At 39.2% G+C, this 23,642-nt stretch overlaps 1 protein-coding gene across 11 annotated transcripts in view; it reads right to left on the minus strand.

The window, feature by feature from the left end:
* Nucleotides 1–347: 347 nt before the first annotated feature.
* The window catches only part of ankhd1 (ankyrin repeat and KH domain containing 1), a 149,342-nt gene continuing 126,047 nt past the window's right edge, over nucleotides 348–23,642 (minus strand). For 5 of the 11 annotated variants that reach the window (XM_078411479.1, XM_078411474.1, XM_078411478.1 and 2 more), the window contains 13 exons: nucleotides 23,248–23,343; nucleotides 19,174–19,290; nucleotides 18,616–18,781; nucleotides 18,074–18,524; nucleotides 17,825–17,980; nucleotides 16,087–16,137; nucleotides 13,381–13,545; nucleotides 9,157–10,796; nucleotides 6,342–6,533; nucleotides 4,410–4,664; nucleotides 4,130–4,305; nucleotides 1,917–2,081; nucleotides 348–868 (listed from right to left, as the gene is read on the minus strand). In XM_078411479.1, the coding sequence (XP_078267605.1) occupies nucleotides 809–868; nucleotides 1,917–2,081; nucleotides 4,130–4,305; nucleotides 4,410–4,664; nucleotides 6,342–6,533; nucleotides 9,157–10,796; nucleotides 13,381–13,545; nucleotides 16,087–16,137; nucleotides 17,825–17,980; nucleotides 18,074–18,524; nucleotides 18,616–18,781; nucleotides 19,174–19,290; nucleotides 23,248–23,343 (3,690 nt within the window). In that variant the 3' untranslated portion in view covers nucleotides 348–808. The remainder of the gene's footprint in view (nucleotides 869–1,916; nucleotides 2,082–4,129; nucleotides 4,306–4,409; nucleotides 4,665–6,341; nucleotides 6,534–9,156; nucleotides 10,797–13,380; nucleotides 13,546–16,086; nucleotides 16,138–17,824; nucleotides 17,981–18,073; nucleotides 18,525–18,615; nucleotides 18,782–19,173; nucleotides 19,291–23,247; nucleotides 23,344–23,642) is intronic. The other 6 variants (XM_078411482.1, XM_078411481.1, XM_078411477.1 and 3 more) reach the window with 4 other exon arrangements.

Genomic DNA, 23,642 nt, shown 5'->3' on the forward strand with positions numbered 1-23,642 from the left:
TTTTGTACAAAACGACATTCAATCTTTTAAAAAGATGTCTTTTGCTATAACAGCTCCCTGAATGTTTGGTAAAACTATTAAGCTTGGTACCAAGAGAATATTAGTGGTAACCAAGAAAATCTAATTGCTTGTAAAAATGCAAATAAAATGTTCCAAAAAATTACAACTTAAAATGAAAAAAATTGACCAATGATCAATATGCATGTGCATATTGTATGCGTGTTTGTATATGTATTTGGCATTATGTTTGTAAAAGGTACTGTAGTCTGCATTCTTATTAGAAAATTAAAATGATCTAAATCTAACTAATTAACTACGAGCAATAAAGACGCTAAAAATGAGGTACTGTTCATTTTTATTGAATATTAAGGTAAATATTTCACATTAATACAGGCTACATAAAGTAGAGCCACTATACGACATGAAATTTACTCTTGTTTTAACCCTTTTTTAGTATGTAAACAATTATACATGTATTTACCACTCTAAAACATCTGGATTAATTCACATAATTATCTAGTCCTCGGCTGCATACAAGCAGTTTACAGTACTGTTTAGCCAGCAGCACAAGAATAGTCTGTCCCAAGTCTTAAGTCAAAATGGCTAAACTAACCAGAGAACCGAACCTGCTATGCAGGTGATCACTTTGTTCATAGACAGTGGTAAATCAATTAAGTTCATGCGTAACAGCCCACAGAATTTCAGTTAGGCACATCAGAAAAGTTTTGTCCTGTTAATTTCTTCCCAGATCAATTTAGTTTCAATCTCAGGAAGACATCTCAGGAAATTGTGGGCATGCTTGCGTCCTCTAGTTGACATGGTTCAGATGCACGTTACCAATATGTGGTGCCCAGGTTCCAGGCCACACCTGCAAAAATGAATTTAAAACTGAATGTTCATTTAATAGATCTAAAATCTTGTAGATCTTGTAATTACATGTGGAATAGAACCATAATCCATGCAAACAGTTCATCGTGTCTTGGGATTAGATTAGCTTTAACATTAGGAAAGAGGTGATAATGGAAAATAATTAAAATAATTCAAATTACAAATTTATTTGAACTGTTGACTACTGTTGAATCTGTTAAAGGTTTTTTAACTCTCCCACCCCATTAGAATACATTAAGTTAGATGGTTCTTACTTTTGCCATGTAAGCAATTCAATACTATACCCCTTGAATGTCCATTGCTAGCAGATATATGACGCATCAGTCAACTACCTAACTTAAGCAAATGTCACTGGCAAAATACTGCAATAAACCTTGGCCCTTGTTGTTGATTATAAATATATTGTGCATTCATAACATCAAAAGATTGCAAGTGACTAAAGATTCAATACCACCGGACATGCTGAAAAACTGAATTGTAAATATATACTGTATAATTGTTCAACATTTACTAAGTCTTGGGAACAACTTAATTCCTGCAAGTTGACGATTTTTGCACATTAGTTTATGATGAGGAGCTAAATGCCTAGAGATCAGAGTTTACCTGTCTTTGGGCAACCGTATGGATGACATTAATGAAATCCTTGCAAAATTGGTCCCCAAAAAATTAAAATCGTTATGGGTGTTTTTCAACAAAAAGGTTCTGAATGGCAGTTACCTGCACAGATACAGCTGGGGTGTCATTTTGGCTTTTCAATATGGAAATTTGTTAGTTTTAAAGAACCTCCTGCCAAGACAGCCACAGAGCAATTGAGAGAAGGCGATTGTGGAGAGGAGGGAAAATGTGGTTTGGGGCAGTGAGACTGGAGAAACACATCTTCAGCATATCATAGCACAAATCCATTGCATGATGCAAACTACCTACTTGTTGACAATTTTAACTATATAATTAAATCGTTTAATTAAAACACAAAATTCCATATCAATCCGATAAAAACAAAACTGTACAAAGTTGGAATATATTCGCACCTGCTGGGGGTCAGCATTCTCAGAGTTTGTGACAACCTTTATCATAGGATTCCAGGCAGGATCTGTAGCATGAAGTCCGTTGTAAAGAGGAGCCCCTGGGCCATCAGCCAACTGTGGATGTGGAGGAATCATGGCATTCCCATACATTGAAAGTGGCAAGCCCTGCTGCAAAGGAACAAAAATCATTCCAAGTTTCACAAAATAATGACATTTTTTTCCCCAAGTAACCTTTAAGCCATGGTGAATCATGTTTTAAAAGTCTGCATTCCAAAGGTTATTCCCCATTCAAATAACAGTCTATTTTCATTTGTACAGAAGGTAGAAAACTAAGATGAAGCCTTTGTAAGGAACTACAAGCATACCAGTTACGGGAAACATTTTGTACTATTTAGCCTATCTATGCTTCTCAATTTTCTATACATCTCTCTCTCAAGTCCTGCCTTGCCTTCCCCACGGAAAACAAACGCAGCCTTATCCAGAATCTCCTCATGACTGAAGCATTCCATCCTACACAACATCCTGATAGATTTCCTCTGGAGTGCAATAATTTCCTCCAAAAATGTGGCAATTTAAACAGACAATATAGACCAAAGGACACAAATTGCTGGAGTAACTCAGCAGGTCAGGCAGCATCTCTGGAGAACACGGATAGGTGACATTTCAGTTTGAGACTCTACTTCAGAGGGAGGGAAGGAGGGAGGGAGGAGAAGGGAGGGGGAGTAGGGGTGGAGAGAATGGGGGAGGGGAGGGTGCTGCACCAATGCAGGAGAGGTTTGGGCCCAACGGGTCCACTTGGTCTAGTAATCTTTAAAAACACAAATAGACATTCATAAAACAGCAAGTAGTGAGATTGCAATGCATGAAGTGCAATGATTTGGTGAGCTGGTGGGAAGAGTAATTTCCTATTAATTGTGTATATTCTCAGAAATGTGATGTTCTCCATTCCATGTTTTTTATGCAATTAATGTAGCTTTCTTACAAATTGATCTCCAAGTGAAACACCACCTTCTTAGGTTGTCCCTCAGGATCAAGGATAACAAGCTTCTATTACAATTCTGTGGTTTTGATGTGAGTGATGAAGCCAATGTGGAATCTGCTTACATTGACGCCAATCGGCTAGGAAGTGGTTTGAGGAGTAGGCATTTTCATTGAATTTCTGTTTGTTCTAATGTTTGGACGAGAGGTTCTCAGAATACACCCTCACTTTGAGCAGTCAGGAGCCAACTGTCAATACTGTAAATTTTTCCCAGAGGTTTTCCCTTGAATCTATTTCTCTGTCCACCAGTGAAAGAAAGTTGCGAAGTAAGAGTCTGCTTCGAGAATTTGGTGTCAAACATATAAACAACCCTACATGCCCAATGTATGACCATGTACAAGTCGAGCCTCAATGCTCAGAATGCTGACTGAGCAGGGGACACCGACTTTGGTTCATTAAATTGCCAGTGGATTGCAGAAATTTGTAGAGACACCATTTCTGGTAACCCTCGCATTGTTTAAGATGATTCCTGTGAATGGGCCAAGTCTCAGAAGCATGTAGAAAGGCAGAGATTACTACTGCCCAGTACCAGATTTTGTGCAAGATCTGAATCTTGATCTTATTGGCAAACTGTAGGCTATGGCGAATTTCTTCATCGATGTCAGTCTTCATTGACACGTGGCCTCAAGACATGGGCAGTATACTTTTTCTTTGTCTCGTTATGGATATTCATTCTCCAAAGACAAAGATGAACCGAAGACATTGAATACAAGGCTTATTATCCAGAGAATAATTATTATTGTGGTTCAGAGAACGAGCCAATGGTGTCTTGAAGCTTAGCCTCCAACATGTTAAAGTGATGCAGGTTAGATTATCTTGGTTCTGGAGCTGACTATTGTAGGCTGAACAGTTTACCCATTTGTCCTGTATATCAGTTCCTCTTAAGCCGAAAGCTTGTTGGAGACAAGGTGTATCACTGCCAGGAGGATTGGGGAAAATAAATTCATGAAGTAATGGCATACCCTTGTGCAATACTGGTCTGCATCAAGATTGGATCTGTTATGGACCTTTTGGTTAAGATCATTGCTTGAATGACATTGTGAAAAAAAACCAAAAGATGGAGACTAATTGCAAGGCAATTGCAATTTAACCATTCAATTCAGAGTTTCTAGTTATTACCAGACTTGTGCTTCCTGATATTCATGGTCTATTTAAAACAAAGATAACTTTGACTAACCTTGTTATAGTCCATGAAATTGCTTGGCACTGGCTGATGGAATGCGTTTGAAGGTGCCACAATTCCAGTATCATCTCTTTCCAATGTCTGATGTTGAGAAAATGAAGCTGGGTCTGACATAGATTGATGCATTAAATGACCACCCATTACTCCTTGGGACCAGCCAGATATTCCATCTGGAAGGGAAACACACCAATTGTAAGAGTTTGCATTTTTACTACTTAGTACGGTCACCTTAGTTCTCGGTCATATTTTTCTCATGCTAACTACTAATCCTCACCTGAATTATTGCTGACACCAAAGGACCAGATCCCTCCTTGTCCTACAGGTGTTGTCAGGTTGCCACCCATCATGGTGGAAAGTGGTGTCATAGAGCTAGTCTGCCGAATGCGAGCTGACCTCTCTGTTCCAATAGGAGGTGGTACCTTCCGATCTTGGTTTGCATTATTTGATTTTGCTTGGCCCAAGGAAGGAGGTGCAGAAGCAGCAGATAGGGGTGAAGAAGCTCCAGAAGAAACCGATGGAGGGGATTCACCTGCAGATATTTTAATCCATAAGTTATAGCCAAGAATTTGTAGTACATTACGCTACACAGTATTTATTTTCAAGTGCAGTGCGGTATGATTAGATTTTTTTAAACTATAAATTCTGATCCAAAACAAGTTAACTTGCAACACGCTATATGCCAATTACTTCAAACCAATTGAAGAGTAAAGAACGACATGAAAATTAATTATTGTAAATGTAAAAATGATCTAGAATTGATCAAATTCTTTAAAAACTGTGGCACAAATCACTCTTTTGTGCTATTTTCTTGATCAAAATATGGTAGCAATTCAGTTTGACACGTAGTTATATCTAGCAATAGAACAGCTTTGGCATGAAGCCTAAATATTATGAGAAATATACCTGATCTTTAATTTGCAAATTTCGAAAATTAATTTACTAAACCCGGAGGTCAAAGTTGAATGTATCCATTGATAATACAGACATGCCTTACAAGTAGCATATTATCTCAGGAGATTAAGAAACCTCAAATGCTGGTAATCAAATAAATAATTTATGGCAAGGTGATATTTGTGTTCAAATAAAAATGGTTATTTCAGCCACAATCCTTGAGGTCACTTTTAAGGAAACCTAGAAAATACAAGGAAATCCCATGACCTAGAATTTGTTTTGTTTTTTTAACCTAAAGCATTATTTCTTAAAAGCCATAAAGAGACCCTGATGCAACTGCTGGGCATATGGAAGTAGGAGCTAATTAGAAACTTTGTAGTTCAGTAATCACCACAATTCTGTCTTTTTTCAAAATGGAGACATCATCAAATTTGTCTCATTTTTGGCAGGTAATGGGAAGCACTTTGGAATAGTTTCACTACATTAAAAAATTACATGTCCTGTTATTTATTATCTGACTTTCTTCATTGAGGCCAACCTTCTAATGTCCCTCTTAGGCCACTGTGAATCTTAACAGCTCTGTTGAATCTTAGCAGCTCTGTCTCCCTTGGTTTGACTGCTGCTGGAGATTGAGAAAGCATTTTAAACAATATAAACAAGAGAACAGCTACCACTCATCACTTTCCTCAAAGCTGTAAATACACAAAGTGTGAAAAGATAACATTTCAAAAATGTACACCAATGCCTGCCATTAAATTGTTCTACATTTCACCAATATGGAAGATCATGGTTTTAGACACGTGTGAAAATGTAATGCAATTTATTTAGATGAATCATCAACTATGAAAGAAACAATGAAAGATTAAAAACAAATTTACTAGATGGCAGTTTAATTTTCAATGTACATAGAGATTCTGGGTTGTAAAATAATCAAAGCCACCAAGACAAATTGTATTGGCAGATATTTATTCACTGCATATAAGTAACAGCCACAAGATTTAAAGTTTATTTCATTACGTGGTGCCTTCAAATGTAATCATGAGAGAATGAGAATTTAATCAGCTTTACATATAAATAAAAAGTTTGAAATTCTCCCTAAAAATCTCAGGGCTAATGTTCAGTTTTGGCATTGCACCTTCTTTAGTATTTTGGTTTGCAAAGCTAGTATCACAATTCTCTAACTATATTTTTAAGATTGGATCATGGCGGTTTTTACACGAGTGCAAATAATGACTAGTGGGTCCTAGATTGAGGAGTACAACTTCCCATGCCCAAAAACACCACTAAAATAAAGAAAGGATCAGCTTGTACATACATGTAGCTGGAGCAGTTGTTGAACTCCAAGGGTGTGGGGAAAAATGTTGTCTGCTGAAGCTAGGAGCAGGCATTCCTACAGGGGCTGGTCCTTGTACATACACCTGACTTCCAGCCATACTTGGAGCAAAACTCGTCATTGGGGTGGAAGAGGAAGAAATGGCATTGCCTGATGGGTCCATAGCAGACATTCCTTCAAAGACATTTTTTAAAAAAGCACATGTAATGGAATATTTGAGAAATGCACATCATAAAAAGTGACTTATCAATAACTTGCACATTTCTCTTTAATTAGGGGTAATAATTAAAGCTACAAGTGTGTTTCACTTAAATGCCTCACTGCAAAAATAGTAGAGAAAAATAGTTGTAGTCTCATTAAAAAAATTGTAGAGGATATGGACATTACAGTAAACTAAAAGGGACCGATTAAAAACAGGCACGTTGAACACATTTTGCCTAGCACTGTTGAGCATCAGTGGCATGGCACAAATGAACTTCACCTCACAGCTCCCGCTACCTCAAGAAAAATATATAATCTTGTCCAATAATGAACACTAGTTGGCGATCCAGTGCAGTTTGTTCCACCGTTCTATTTGATCACTGTTGACTGACTTCAACCTCTATTTATCTGCCTTTGGCGTTGCAGCTCAAAAAAAGTATGTCCATCTCAATTTTGAAAATTGACTTTTATCTTTGTCATTTTGAGAAAGCAGGTTCTGTTTTTATCTTGCCTCATGGGGGAAACTGCTTTTCCATTTATTTCCTCCTAAATGGCTTCATTTCAATCTGACAAGATCACGTATTTATATCATTCACGATCACTAAAATTACATAATTCCTTAACATTCCAAAGTCAATAGAATGCAAAGAATATTTATGCAACCTTCCTGCATATTTACTTTTAGAAATCTAAAGCTATACTCCATGGCCAACTCAAGAACCATGTACAGCCAGAGATAGGCCAAAATTCCAGTGGGCAACATGGTCAAACAAGGTCCCAAGAAAATTCAACATTTCCAATGACAACTGTGAGAATGCAGCCCAAAACCATTCATTCTCATTTGCCAAGACTGATGCAGTCACCTTGGAGAACCACAAGAGGTTATGGGGCATGGTTTGCCTGCAAGTCCAAAACAGACTATATGCCAATATCCATTAAGGGAATGGATTTGCAACTACTGTAGGAAGGGTTAACATGCATTCACTCTTCACCCAAACCACTGCCAAGCACCATTAACTGACTGTGGCTATCCTTGGTTCTTTTTCCTAATGGCAAGATGGTAATGCTAGCATTTATTTCGAGAGGGCTAGAATACAAAACAGGAATGTAATGCTGAGGTTTTGTAAGGCACTGGTCAGACCACATTTGGAGTATTTTGGGCCCCATATTTGAGGAAGGATGTGTTAGTTTTGGAGAGGGTCCAGAGGAGGTTTACGGGAATGATCCCAGGAATCATTGGGTAATACATGATGAGCGTTTGAAGGCACTGGGCCTGTACTCGTTGGACTTTAGAAGGATGAGGAGGGACCTCAGTGAATGGTGAAAGGCCTGGATAGAGTGAATGTGGAGAGGATGTTTCCACTAGTGGGAGAGTCTAGGATCAGAGGCCATAGCCTCAGAATAAAATAATGGGACTTTAGAAAGGAGATGGAGGAATTTCTTTAGTAAGAGGGTGGTGAATCTGTGGAATTCATTGCCACGGATGGCTGTGGAGGCCGTCAATGGATATTTTTGAGGAGATTGACAGATTCTTCATTAGTAAGGGTGTCAGGGATTATGGTGAGAAGGCAGGAGAGAGGGAATGATAGATCAGCCATGATTGAATGGTAAAGTAGACTTGATGGGCCAAATGGCCTAATTCTGCTCCTATGACTGATGAAATGGCTGGCCCCGTAAAGATTCTGATGAATTTGTACTTTATCCCTTTCAAAGGTTGTGAGAGGGGACAAAATTTTAAATCATTGAGGTTGCAAGTTATTTTTCCCACCTGCATATAAACCTATTTGGGATTTCTGCAGCTTGCCTAATATTGAAAGAATCCATGTCCTTTCACAAATTGCATATTTAATTTTGATGGCCATTATTGATGCTTACATCTTCCCCAACTCTAAAGTACCATTACCCGCATACACATACATATCCATAGATTATTACAATAGCATGTACTACTAAAAACAAACATATTTGATGAGCAGCATACAAAATAAAATTCATTGAGAATTTATCTGGGTTGATGCTAAACTTCAGAATGCATTGTTGTAAAGCATTTCAGTTACTCCCTTACCTGTATCAAGCTCGCATTAATAATTATCTACTATGAGGGAAGTCATAAATTGAATGAATAAACTTCGTAATGTAATATAGAGCTTTGATATACTGTACCTTGACAATAAAAAGGGACACAAACTACCAAATATTGCACAGAATGCACCACATGCCAGATACTTGTCCTGAAAAGTGTTGCCAGCTTTCCCATTGATCAATTCTTATAATCATATGAATTAGCTGTTCCTGAACATTTTCAGAAGAATCTTAAAATGCAAAACGACCAATTTCGAAATAATTATTGGTGGAAAAATTAGCCCTAAATAATCCTAACTATATAGTTAAATTTTTAGTAAGAAAAGGCTCCAGGAGAATAGGGAAGGAGATAAGCAAGTACAACTTAGTAACATTTTAGAATATTAACTGCCTAAATTTCAGAATATTTACAATTATTGCACAGAAACTCAAAATTTGTAATATCAGCATCCCCAAATCAAGAATAAATATGTAATAAACAACATAAGTAATTTACATTTTCTGTTCATCTCACCTGTTGGACTTGAAGTCACTCTTTGTGAAGGTGGCCTGAAACCGGGAGCCTTGGAGTTATCATGAGGAAGCACTCCATCCAATTGTCCAAGTACAGAACTGCCCATGTAGTTAGAATGTCCACTGTATGTTGGATCTTGGGTTGGCCGTGAAGGCAGTGGACAACTTCCCCACACGTGATTTGCTGTCATCTGGGTATTGTCAAAGAAACTGTTGAAAGGGCTGAAGAGAGCTGCAGAGCCAAAGTTTGGAGGCAGGGATTTGCTCCCTGGGTTTGCATGAATCTGAGAAACATTCAGCATGCCAAGTGCAGATGAAAGCTGCATAGAAGGTACACCATGCTGCTTCATAGGGTCTTGAGTAGAAACCATCGGAACTGAGTTTGAGACAAAAACAGATTTTGCCTCTTGCTGGACATGGGGATAGAAAGGAGCACCAGGTTGAATTCTGTGCGATACTTGAGGAGAAGCTGCAGCTAACTGAGGTAAAGTGTTGTTGGTCTGAACGCTAGGGCAAGCTGATTTAGTCACTGAGCGAGTAGATGCGAGACTGCTTGGGACCACTAATCCATGATCTGAATTCGAAATATAAGGCTTCGCCAAAGTGGGTCGAATATCTGAGGAGTTACGGCTTGGAATTTGTGGCAGAATGCTGGGAAGTGATGAAGTTGGTTGTATTCCTATAGCTCCAGAATTACTGTTAATTGAGGAGCTGCTGCAGACATTTGAAAGTGCGCACTGGCTCCCTGCTGGTTGATCTGTGGTGGTCACCTCTTCCTTTGAAGTGGCGGTGGTAAATGATTCATTCTTAGTCAATGACATGGATTGCTGAGAAGGCTGTGCAACAACTGGTGGAGGTGGTGGTGGAGTAGGTGGTTGCCCATTGCTCACTGATACAGTTGAACTTACAGGCAGCGAACAGGAACTGCTTGTCACAGCTGAAGTCACAGATATCATGGTGTTAGTTTTATTGACCGAGGTGAAGAGTTGTTTTCTGACCGATGAAGTTGGACTGCTTGTGACACACAAAGACTGTGTAGTGAAAGTTGGAGAACTCACAGCCACAGAAGGCGAGTTGATAGAAGCTGAATTACCACTGTCGGCATGAACAATATTGCCACCTTGGTTTGTGAGACGAGTTGTATTGTGTTTCGGTGAACTGTTGGCACTCCCAGGACTTACGGGTCTTACTGGGAAAGGACCCCAAGTGTTTGGCGACGGAGAGAAGGTTCCTCCAAAGTGTGCCATGGGTAACCGTGGGTGCCGAATCTGCTGAATGGTTTGAGCAGCTAACAAAGCATGTGCTAACTGTGGATGTGAATAAGCCAAAGGAAGCGAGACTGAAAATGTAGGACGCATATTGTTTGATACAATATTTTTACCAGATTTGTTAATGGATTGTAATGATGCAGATGATGGTGTAGCCAGAGAAGCTGTTGAAGACGACATCATTGAAACGCTTATTCTGTTTCCTGCAGTTGTAGTGCTAGATGTACTTGTCGCAGCTGTCGACCCCATTCTTGTGTTGGCCGTGACACTTTTGATATGATTCCGAGGAATCAAATCTTCCAGTTCCTTTGCAGGATCCTGAATTAGTGCATTAATCAGCTGCACTGCATGTCTTGTTGATTCTGTGCCACCTCTGTAAAGAGTAAAATATAAAGCTTTATCATGAGTGAAATTTTGTTTAGACTCCTTCGATTTTTGCTTGCAATTAAATGTGGTTCAGCTCAATTCATTGGTCGAGATAGTGAGAGAAAAAGCAAGAAATTGTTGGCCAGTTAGCCTATCAAGTGTAATGGGAAATATTGGAAAATAAGAGGTAAGAAAACAGGACATTCAGAAAATCATAAGGCGATCAAACAGAATCAATATGATTTTATGAAAGGGAAATCCTGAAAGAGATTCCTGGAGATGTAGCATTCTTGGATTTCCAACAGGTAGAGGCTTGAGATGAGAATGTTATTTTCAGCCTAGTGGGGTGGGGTATAACAGGTCAATGCTGAAACCCATTTATTTATGATCTGTATTATTGATTTGGATGAAGGGACAATGCAATGGCCAAATATGCTGATAATACAAACAAATATGTAAAGATGTGGTTATGAGAGGGCATATTGGCAAATTAAGTAAAATTAAGTAAATTCGAGAGGTTATCCAATTTGAAAAAATGGAGTGAGCTACAAAATGTTGTGGTATAAAACGGTCTAGGGGCCCTAGTGTATCAAACACAAAAAGATGTAATGTTGTTACAATAAGTAATTATGAAGGCGCAGATTTTTGAAAGGAATATTGCCAAAAAGTATGTAGTACACAACAAGAGAAAAGATAATGCAACTTTCTTGTGGATTGACAAAACTTGCTGGAGTAACTCAGCGGGCAGGCAGCATCTCTGGAGAAAAAGGGTGGGTGATGTTTCGGGTCGGGACCCTTCTTCAGACTAGCTCTCACCTGGATTAATGCATACATATTTGGTCACTAAATTTAAGGAATGATATACTTGCATCGTAGGCATTGCAAACGTGGTTGACAGGGTTAGAGAGTCATATAGCACGGAAACAGGCCCTTCATTCCAACTTGTCCATGCTCACCAAGATGCCCCAGCTACACTATCCCACTTGCCCATGTTTGGCTCATATCCCTCTAAACTGTTCTTAAACATGTACCTATCCAAATATATTTTAACTGTTGTGATAGTACTTGCCTCAACTACCTCCTCAGGCAACTCGTTCCATATACCCACCACCCCATGTGTGAAAAAGGTTGTCCTTCAAATTCCTATTAAATCTTTCCCTTCTCACCTTAAACCAACGTCTGGTTCTTGATTTTCTTACACTGGGTAAAAGATTCTGTGCATTACCCTATCTAATCCCCTCATGATTTTATATGCCTCTATAAGATCACCCCCTCAGCCTCCTGCACTCTACGGAATAAAGTCTTACAACTTCCCCAGCTTCTCTCTACGGGTCAGTCCTGCCAATATCCTTGTAAATCTTCTCTGCACTCTTTCCAGTTTAATAACATCCTTCCAATAGCAGGGTGACTAAAAAATGTATTGTACAACTGTAACATAATATTCCAACTTCTATACTCAATACCCTGACTGATGAAGGCCAATGTGCCAAAAGACAACGTGACCACCCTTTCTATCTGTGATGCCACTTTCAATGAACAATGTACCTGTACTCCTAGATCAAATTTCTATTGCACAAAGAGAGGTTTATACTATATCATTGAAGTTTTGAAAAGAGAATGACAATCTTAACGAATTCAGGAAATAAATTCAGGAATATAAAAGTCACTAATTAATTCAATACGGAATTCAGAAAAAAAAACTACCTCTCGCTTGCTTAGATATTGAAATCTCAATGCAGGATAATTGAATAATGGGAAGTTTTTTGCAGTTTTTCAGCATCCACAGTTCCTTATGCTGCAACTGCAAAAAACTTCCCATTCTTATACTGACCTTTCTGTCCTAGACCGCTTCCATTGCCAGAGTGAGGACACACGAAAACTGGACGAACACCACCACATATTCCACTTGGGAAGCTTACACCCAATGGTACAAACCCTGATTTCTCCAATTTTAGGTAACTAACCAAACGCACCTCAATGCCTTTCACCTTTCTCCACCCCTCTTTTCCCTGTGCCCCAACTGGACTCGCACCCATTTCTTCCCCTTCCACTTACATTCCTTCCTCTGGTTTCACAATTAACAGCTCTTCTAACCTTATCTCACACCTTTTGTCATTTCAGCTCTGACCTTTGTCCAACCATCTGCCTAACAAACACCCCCTTCACGTGTATCAACTTGTCACTTGCCAGGCTTTGCCATGCCCCTCCTCTCTTCCTGCCCCGCACCCCACTACAATCAGACAGAGTGTCCCGATCTGAAACGTCACTTATCCATGTTCTCCAGATGCTGCCTGACCCATTGAGTTACTTTAGCATTTTGGGTCCTTTAAAAAAAAAAGCACAAAGATGTTAATTTTCATCAGAGGATGGAGACACAAAGAATGTTGTGTACTTTGAAGAGCTTTAGGTATATGAGATGATTATGAGCATGAAACACTAGAATCAGCAAGCCGAGCCAGGAATATCATCGATCAACTTAAATGTCATAGAACCTATGCAGGTTTCTTCCAACTTGAACGTTACCACAAGCAAAGCGCTTCGCAGCTTTTTTGCCGTTTGTCTTCGTAAATTCTAGTTAAACATCTAGTTACCTTATTGTGATCATTCTTTCTCCATTTTTGTCTTTTTGCTTGTCAACATCAATGTGTGCACCAGTAACATCTTGGATAGCAGTTATATTGCATCCCCCTCTTCCCATTATCCTTGATACAACCGACGCTGGGACAGATAATTTCTTTGACCTGGTTAAAGCAACTCTATATAAAAATCATAAAATTCTCAATATATATTATTTCAATTTTGCATTTTCACATACAAACCCCACCCCCTCCCCCTCCCTCAAAAGAAACAACATATGCCAGGATATGGAAACAGAGACACTAGCAGTCTTTGGTAACATATCACAATCAAACATCCCTCACACATAAAACTATATCCAAATACTAAACGTTTACTCAAACATTCAAGACCCCGGCTAAGTTTTGTCTTACAATACCCATACATTTTCCATTATGTTAATCAGAATCAAAATTTGGTTAATTTTAAGTCTATGTCATGGAATCCAAAACAAATTTGATGCAGCTTTAACAATGCCCTAACTTAATTTAAAGACTAAGAAGTAAACCCAAACCACACTGACCTGACATCTGTAGTAGGCAAGTTAATGGAGAGGATTATGAGGTATAAGAGATACATGCATTTGGAAACACAGGGGTTGATGAGGGATAGTTAGCATGTTTTTGTGCATGGGAGATCATGTATCACACATTTAATTCCGTTTTTTTAAGTAACCCAAATGGTTGATTAAGGCAAGAGCTTGTATACACTGGAATTTAGAAGGATGAGAGGGGATCTTATCGAAACATATACGATTAAGGGGTTGGACACGTTAGAGGCAGGAAACATGTTCCCAATGTTGGGGGAGTCCAGAACCAGGGGCCACAGTTTAAGAGTAAGGGGTAGGCCATTTAGAACAGAGATGAGGAAAAACTTTTTCAGTCAGAGAGTTGTAAATCTGTGGAATTCTCTGCCTCAGAAGGCAGTGGAGGCCAATTCTCTGAATGCATTCAAGAGAGAGCTTGATAGAGCACTTAAGGATAGCGGAGTCAGGGGGTATGGGGAGAAGACAGGAACGGGGTACTGATTGAGAATGATCAGCCATGATCACATTGAATGGTGGTGCTGGCTCGAGGGGCCGAATGGCCTACTCCTGCACCTATTGTCTATATTATATATATATATATATATATATATATATATATATATATATATATATATATATATATATATGCATTTGGCTAGACAGGAGTTGAATAGGAATAGTCGGCATGGTTTTGTGTTTGGGAGATAATGACTCACGAATCTGATTGAGTTTTTTGAAGTAGTAACCAAAAAGATTGATGAGGGTAGAGCCTCTAGACAATCCACATTGTCTAGATGGATTTCAGGAAGACATTTGATACGGTTGCGCCAGAGAGCTGGATAGAAAATTGGCCCATCAAAGGAAGCAGAAAGTGATGGTGGAAAGTTGTATTTTGGACTAGAGGCCTGTGGCAAGTGGTGGGCCTCAGGGATTATTCCAGTTTGTGGTTTATATCAATGATTTTTATGAGAATGTTCAAGGTATGATTAGTAAATTTGCCATAGATTCTAAATTGGGTGGTATTATAGATAGTGAAGATGGTTATCAAAAATTATAGCAGGATCACGATCAGTTGAGCAAGTGGGCTGAGGAGTGGTCAATGGCATTAAATCCAGGTAAGTGTGAGGTGTTGCATTTTGGGAAGTCAAACTAGGACAGGACCATGGTGAATGTGAGGGCTCTGGAGAGTGTTGTAGAGCAGAGGGATCTAGGAGTCCAGGCACATAGTTCCTTGAAAGTGGCGTAACATGTAGATAGGGTGGTCAAGAACCTATCAGAGGTTATGAGGAGAGGGCAGGAGAATGGGGTTAGGAGGGGGAGATAGATCAGCCATGATTGAATGGCGGAGTAGACTTGATGGGCTGAATGGCGTAATTCTACTCCTATCACGAAGAAGGCCTTACGCACATTGGCCATCAGTCAGGGTATTTATAGAAGTTGGTTTGTAATATTAGAGTTGTACAAGACGCTATCATGCTCTATGACTAAAAGTTGCTGCAATACTTTAGGATCATCATCTTGCACTGGAGGGCGCCCATCTCTACACTCCACAGTGCAATTATTTAAATGTACATTGAATGCCAAAGCATTTTTCCCCAATGTCATGATTATCTAAAATAATGGTAAAACTATTGTAATGAACCGAAAGTTATGTTCAAAAACTATTAATTTTACCATGCTCTGACGTAAATCCTTTTAATATTCCTTTTAATTACTCTAAGAGAGAATGTTTTGGACTGTACTGCAATTTAGAAATTAATATCGTTGGCATTGCAAAGGGCATTCAATACACATTTAACTGGACTTTAATGTGCAGAGATGCTCTTCCTGCAGTGCATGATGATTCAACGTAAACTTCTGTAGCAACATCTCGGCATTTGTTTGAAAAAATCTTTCAGATAAAATTTCATAAACAAATAGGATTTAAATTATTCTCGCACATAAAATTGATTATGACCATTGACTGAACTACAGCAATGCTCAACCAAATGCAATTTCCCTAGACCGAGTATATAATTTCGGACATTAGGGGCTATTTTTTATAAAGCTGCATAAAATTCATCACTGCAAAATATAAGTACATTCTTTCATGGAACTTTCAGATTACGTTATAAGAATAATGGCTTGGCAAAACGTAATTATTTAAAAATCTTACATCATTGTTGATTCTTTGTGGTACTTCTTTGATATGCAATGACATTTTTTGCTATAATGAAAAGTGCATCATTCTGCATAAACTGAAATACCGATAATGCATTACACCCAGCCTTCTTAACTGACATTTGCCTTAACAAAACCTTTCCCACAATATATCTAATTTGGATATCAACGAATGGTTGTAAGACAATTCAGCATTCGCTGCAGTATATCTGCGGCGGATCTCTGAGCGAGTTATGTTTTTTAGCTTTAGAGATACAACGTGAAAATAGGCCCTTCAGCCCACCAAGTCCATGCTGTACCTGTACACTGGTTCCACGTTATCCTATTTTCGCATCTCACACACACGAGGGGCAATTTACTGAAGCTGATTAACCTACAAGCCTACACATCATTGAAATGTGGGAGGAAATTAAAGCACCCAGAGAAACCCACAGGGAGAACGTACAAATTCTGAACAGACAACACCCTTAGTCAGGACCGAACCCGGGTCTCTGGCACTGTGATGCAGCAGCTTGACTGCTGCGCTACCGTGCTGCCTAATATTGTATCCAAGTACTGTACACTTTATTTTGCAACATTATCAACAAGTAAACAAAATCAAAGTGCTGACATTATCTTAAAATTTAAACTACATGAGTCAGGCATTCGTAACATGGGGATTGTGACATGTACAATCTGTACATTGTCAAACAAAAAATCTTAAATTTTGACCAAAACACACCAGAGGAATTAAGCAGTTTTAAGTTTCTCTACATTTATTTTGATGGAAAATTAGACAATAGACAATAGGTGCAGGAGTAGGCCATTCGGCCCTTCGCGCCAACACCGCCATTCACTGTGATCATGACTGATCATCCACAATCAGTACTCCATTCCTGCCTTCTCCCCAGATCCCTTGACTCCGCCACCTTTAAGAGCTCTATTTAACTCTCGCTTGAAAGCATCCAGAGAATTGGCCTCCACCGCCTTCTGAGGCAGAGAATTCCACAGATTCACAACTCTCTGGGTGAAAAAGATTTTCCTCGTCTCCGTTCTAATTGGCCTATCTCTTATTCTTTGGCCTATCTTATTCTTAAACTGTGGCCCCTGGTTCTGGACTCCCCCAATATGGGAACATGTTTCCTGCCTCTAGCGTGTCCAATCCCTTAATCCTGCCTCTAGCATGTCCAATCCCTTAATCTTTCTAAATTCCATGTATACAAGCCCAGTCGCTCCATTCTTTCAACATATGACAGCCCCACCAAGCCGGCAATTAACCTTGTGAATCTACGTTGCACTCCCTCAATAGCAAGAATGTCTTTCCTCAAATTTGGAAACCAAAACTGCACACAATACTCCAGGTGTGGTCTCACTAGGGCCCTGTACAACTGCAGAAGGACCCCTTTGCTGCTATACTCAACTCCTCTTGTTATGAAGGCCAACATGCCATTAGCTTTCTTCACTGCCTGCTGCAACTGCACGCTTACTGATGAACAAGGACACCCAGATTGCGTTGTACTTCCCCTTTTCCTAACTTGACACCATTCAGATAATAATCTGCCTTCCTGTTCTTGCCACCAAAGTGGTAACCGCATATTTATCCACATTAAACTGCATCTGCCAGGCATCTATCTGCCCATTCACCCAACCTGTCCAAGTCACCCTGCATCCTGGGAGCCTGAATTTACTTCTTCAGATATCTTTTAAGCATACTTAATACAGACAGATCATGAATTAATAAACTTCGTAGTTACCTTCGTACAACTTCTTTCCAGCCATCTTCTCTCTTTTGACCTCGCTTTGGACTGGTTAAATTCATTTTTCCATTTGGGGAGGACAATGGCAGTGAAGTGGACTTGTGAGTTGTCGATAGCGAGTTGGAATTTGTTTCACTGGTGCTATCATGCAGTCTAGAAATAAACACATTTCACAATTAGGAGAAAATGTCAAATGCAAAGGTACTGTTGAGGAAGAATCAAAGTCTAAACAAATGTTAATCTCACCTTGCATGATTCTGAGTTTCTGAGAAGGATGTATTAGACTTTTCACTTCTTGTCGGATATAACTTCTGCTCACTGAAGTTGTGGAAATCAGCAATTACGTTGAGCTCTTGGCTTTTACCACCACTGCTGCACTCACTATTGCAATCTGTACTGTCAACGTTGTCTGAATCACTGTTCCCTCCTACACCACCACCTCTTGGTTCCCCATTAATTTTATTTTTATCTGCCTTCTGTTGGGCTATAGACATGTGCTGATCTTCTAGAATTATTTGAACACTTTGAGAGGAATCCTTAGTTTTGTTTTTCTTGTTCTTCCTGTTAGTACTTGGTGTTGTTACTACATTAGCTCTCTTTTTCCCATAAGCACTAGTAAAGGTGGCTGAAGTTGCAGAAATACCAATGGTTGTAGTCGTGGTTGCACTGGGAGGTTCTATGGGCACAACTTCTTCATCTATGGAAAAACAAGGAGCAAATCATTTCAGTCTTCAATCAAAAAACAAAGCCCCAAAAATATGTGCCTTTCACATAAGATGAAAACTTGCCTTCAAATCTATCTTTTTCAGGAGTTTGCTGCTTTTCTGAACTCTCTTTAACTCGGGCTTCTTCCTCCTCCTGCTTCCGCTTCTGCTCTTCCTTCTTCTTTTTCCGTTTTTCCTTTCTTTTCTCCCTTTTTGCTGCAAGAGCTAGTTTTCGGCTTTCTTCTCTTGACTACAAAGATATTAATGTACAAATTAAGCAATAAAGCATGCAGATTTTATTATTTATAAAAATAGACCATGTTGTTGGAAGGGAATTCAAGAGACACGATTTAAAATAATCGTCAAGTCAACTTTAAATCCAGTTAGTGTGTACATATGAAAGAAGGTACAAGGGAGATTACAAGAGAAATCAATGGGGGGAAGGGAAGGGGGAGGGGGGAGGGGAAGGGGGAGGGGAAGGGGGAGGGGAAGGGGGAAGAGAGGGTGCTGCACCAATGCAGGAGGGGTTTGGGCCCAACGGGTCCACTTGGTCTAGTTTAGATCTAAAAGTTCAAAAGTAGCACTAAGTACACATTGTTGTACTGTTCAGATATCTAACAATTATTCAGAATCATCTCCCACCTTCTCCAAGTCTAGCTCCTTCAGCAGAATGCTTGCATTCTTGTTTGCTTCAGCGGCTTGCTGGTCCTTTGCTTTAACAATTGTTTCCATGCATTGGTGGCATTTCTTAAGCAGCTCCTAGAACAATGAATTATCATCAGATTAAAAGGTCTTAAATTTATAGGGCATCATAATATATATATATATATACACAGTGGCTAGAAAATTAAATGTGTAACTAAGAAAAAGTGATATCCGATGTTCACTTATCCACAAAGCATACAAGTCATGAAAATGTTCAAATATCGTTTCCTTATAGCAATAGTACAATTGTTAACTCAATCTCTGACCAAAACAGTTCACCAACTGTTATCATAAATTATGGAACATCTTTTTACAATCGGATATCTTTAACAAAATAATAAACTTAATAGGGCTTTGTAAAGCTTTGTCAAATCAATTAGATCTTAAAGTGTCAAAAAGACAGAGACATGGACTAGTGCAGATGGGTACATTGGTCACTATGAATGAATGGGGCCAAAGGGCCCTTTCTTTGCAACTTAAATCTGAGGTGCAAGCCATCAGGACTGAAAAAATATTTTGGCACAAATTATTTGTAGGTCAGCAGGTTTATTGAATTAGGTAAACAAATATTGCCTAGATTCATGGGTACATAAAATTATTCTCTCTGGGTCGAGCATATAACATATAACATATAACAACTACAGCATGGAAACAGGCCTGTCCAGCCCTACCTAGTCTCATCTACCTGCACTCAGACCATAACCCTCTAACCCCCTCCTATCCATATACCTATCCAATTTACTCTTAAATAATAAAATCGAGCCAGCCTCCACCACTTCCACCGGAAGCCCATTCCATACAGCCACCACCCTCTGAGTAAAGAAGTTCCCCCTCATGTTACCCCTAAACCTTTGTCCCTCAATTCTGAAGCTATGTCCCCTTGTTGGAATCTTCCCCACTCTCAAAGGGAAAAGCCTACCCACGTCAACTCTGTCCGTCCCTCTCAAAATTTTAAAAACCTCTATCAAGTCCCCCCTCAACCTTCTACGCTCCAAAGAATAAAGACCCAACCTGTTCAACCTCTCTCTGTAGCCTAAGTGCTGAAACCCAGGCAACATTCTAGTAAATCTCCTCTGTACCCTCTCCATTTTGTCGACATCCTTCCTATAATTTGGCGACCAGAACTGCACACCATACTCCAGATTCGGCCTCACCAATGCCCTGTACAATTTTAACATTACATCCCAACTTCTATACTCGATGCTCTGATTTATAAAGGCAAGCATACCAAACGCCTTCTTCACCACCCTATCCACATGAGATTCCACCTTCAGGGAACAATGCACAGTTATTCCCAGATCCCTCTGTTCCACTGCATTCCTCAATTCCCTACCATTTACCCTGTACGTCCTATTTTGATTTGTCCTACCAAAATGCAGCACCTCACACTTATCAGCATTAAACTCCATCTGCCATCTTTCAGCCCACCCTTCCAAAAGGCCCAAGTCTCTCTGTAGACTTTGAAAATCTACCTCACTATCAATTACTCCACCTATCTTAGTATCATCTGCATATTTACTAATCCAATTTGCCACACCATCATCCAGATCATTAATTTAAATGACAAACAACAGTGGACCCAACACAGATCCTTGGGGTACTCCACTAGACACTGGCCTCCAACCTGACATACAATTGTCAACCGTTACCCTCTGGTATCTCCCATTCAGCCATTGTTGAATCCATCTTGCAACCTCACTATTAATACCCAACGATTTAACCTTCTTAATCAACCTTCCATGTGGAACCTTGTCAAATGCCTTACTGAAGTCCATATAGACAACATCCACAGCCTTACCCTTATCAATTTCCCTGGTAACCTCTTCAAAAAATTCAAGAAGATTAGTCAAACATGACCTTCCAGGCACAAATCCATGTTGACTGTTTCTAATCAGGCCTTGTTTATCCAAATAATTATATATATTGTCCCTAAGTATCTTTTCCATTAATTTTCCCACCACAGACGTCAAACTAATAGGTCTATAATTGCTAGGTTTACTTTTAGAACCTTTTTTAAACAAGGGCACAACATGCGCAATGCGCCAATCTTCCGGCACCATCCCCGTTTCTAATGACGTTTGAAATATTTCCGTCATAGCCCCTGCTATTTCTGCACTAACTTCCCTCAATGTCCTAGGGAATATCCTATCAGGACCTGGAGACTTATCCACTTATCCGTACCTCCTCTTCTTTAATCCTCATAATTTCCATCACTACTCTACTTGTTTCGCTTACCTCACATAATTCAATATCCTTCTCCTCGGTAAATACCGAAGAAAAGAAATTGTTTAATATCTCCCCCATTTCTTCCGGCTCAGCACATAGCTGACCACTCTGACTCTCTAATGGACCAATTTTATCCCTCACTATCCTTTTGCTATTGACATATCTGTAGAACCCCTTGGGGTTTACTTTTACATTACTTGCCAAAGCAGCCTCATATCTTTTTTTCGCTTTTCTAATTTCCTTCTTAAGATTCCTTTTACATTCTTTATATTCCTCAAGAACCTCATTTACTCCCTGCCGCTTATATTTATTGTATATCTCCCTCTTTTTCCGAACCAAGTGTCCAATTTCCCTGGAAAACCACGGCTCTTTCAAATTATTATTCTTTCTTTTCCACCGAACAGGGACATAAAGACTCTGTACTCTCAAAATTTCACCTTTAAATATCCTCCATTTCTCTATTATATCCTTTTCATAAAACAAAAATTTCCATTTCACTCCTTTTAAATCCTTTCTCATCTCCTCAAAATTAGCCTTTCTCCAATCCAAAATCTCAACCCTTGGTCCAGATTTGACCTTCTCCATAATGATATTGAAACTAATGGCATTGTGATCACTAGACCCAAAGTGCTCCTCAACACATACCTCCGCCACCTGACCCATCTCATTTCCTAACAGGAGGTCCAACACTGCCCCTTCTCTGGTAGGCACCTCTACGTATTGCTGCAAAAAACTATCCTGCACACATTTTACAAACTCCAAACCATCCAGCCCTTTAACAGAATGCGATTCCCAGTCTATATACGGAAAATTGAAATCACCCACATTACCATCTCTGCATTCTTTAGCATGGGTAGTCACAACATTCTTCAATGCATTTCTGTGGCCAAGTTCAATAGGACTGCTTGTGTTTGGTTCCATTTTTTGTTATGATCTGAACAATTTCAGCATTTACAACTTATTTCAAGACACGCAAGAATTTATCCTCGGCTCTTCCTCATCTATCCGTCCTATTTTAGGACATTATCTACACTCCTGTGGTCAGATTTTGCAAAATAAAATGCAGACAATAAATACACACACTTTTCAAACTCACCCAGTGTTTTTGTAAGTTTGTATGTGGAGTTGAAGAGTCTCTTGTCAGAGGTTAGGAAAATGGAATATATCACTTTGCATTTCTATCCTCTTTGCTAAAAAAGTCTACATGAATAAAGAGTCCAAACCGTACTCACAACTAACGATTTCAATTGCAAATAACTCGAGGTGGGGATAAAAGCAGAACAAGTTATCGACAGAGAACAGATAACATTTCTGACTGAGCAGAAATGGGTCCAAAAGCTCAGTTCAGAATCAACTTGAACAGAGTCTGAAAGAGTACATCAGGGGCGATTTTGTGACAGATAGCTTACGTCTTCCTAACTTTCGGCTGGAAGCTCTTCAATATTAGATGCAAACCGAAAACAAAGCACTGCACCGATCCAGAGACATTGTGCAGATATAATCAGCGTACATGTGAAAGCTGAACCAAGGAGAACAGAATGCAGTATAATGAGCCACGGTTAGATTTTTGGCACCTTGAGAGAATGTCAAAATAAAAATGAAACCAAAGACACTACTATTCATAGCTTGTTAAAGTGTTGGATATTATGTAATTGTAATTATCCATGCTAAAGATGCAGAGATCATCGAGGAATGTATACAAGTGTCAACATTTAAATTAAAACCCAAGAGGCCAAGAACAATAATTTTGCACTCTTGAATCTCACAAAATGGGAATGCACTCACCTTGTCAGTTATCGTTGCAATGTATCTCATACACTCAATATCAGATGGAAATTGGTTCACCTCCTTCACCAAATACTGCACAACTTTTACATGACCCTGGTTTAAAAAAAAAGTATGATTCAACCTATTCATTGAACATAAACACTTAAATGACATTCCAGTAACAGATTTTAAAGATATGTTCATACATAAATTATTGTAAGATTACTGATTAAACCAGCCCAATTTTGTGACACCCATCAGGCCACCTTACATTCCTAAACGAAAATGACATTATTCTCAATCTATTGCCTTTAACTGTTTCAATAAAATTTATATAGCAGACATTTTAGATGCATTTATGCGATGCCAGGATGCAAATAAATGAAAAAAAAATGCAGAGTGTATCCGAGTTT

Source organism: Rhinoraja longicauda, chromosome 14 (assembly GCF_053455715.1).
Source record: "Rhinoraja longicauda isolate Sanriku21f chromosome 14, sRhiLon1.1, whole genome shotgun sequence".
In the NCBI taxonomy this organism is placed as follows: Eukaryota; Metazoa; Chordata; class Chondrichthyes; order Rajiformes; family Arhynchobatidae; genus Rhinoraja; species Rhinoraja longicauda.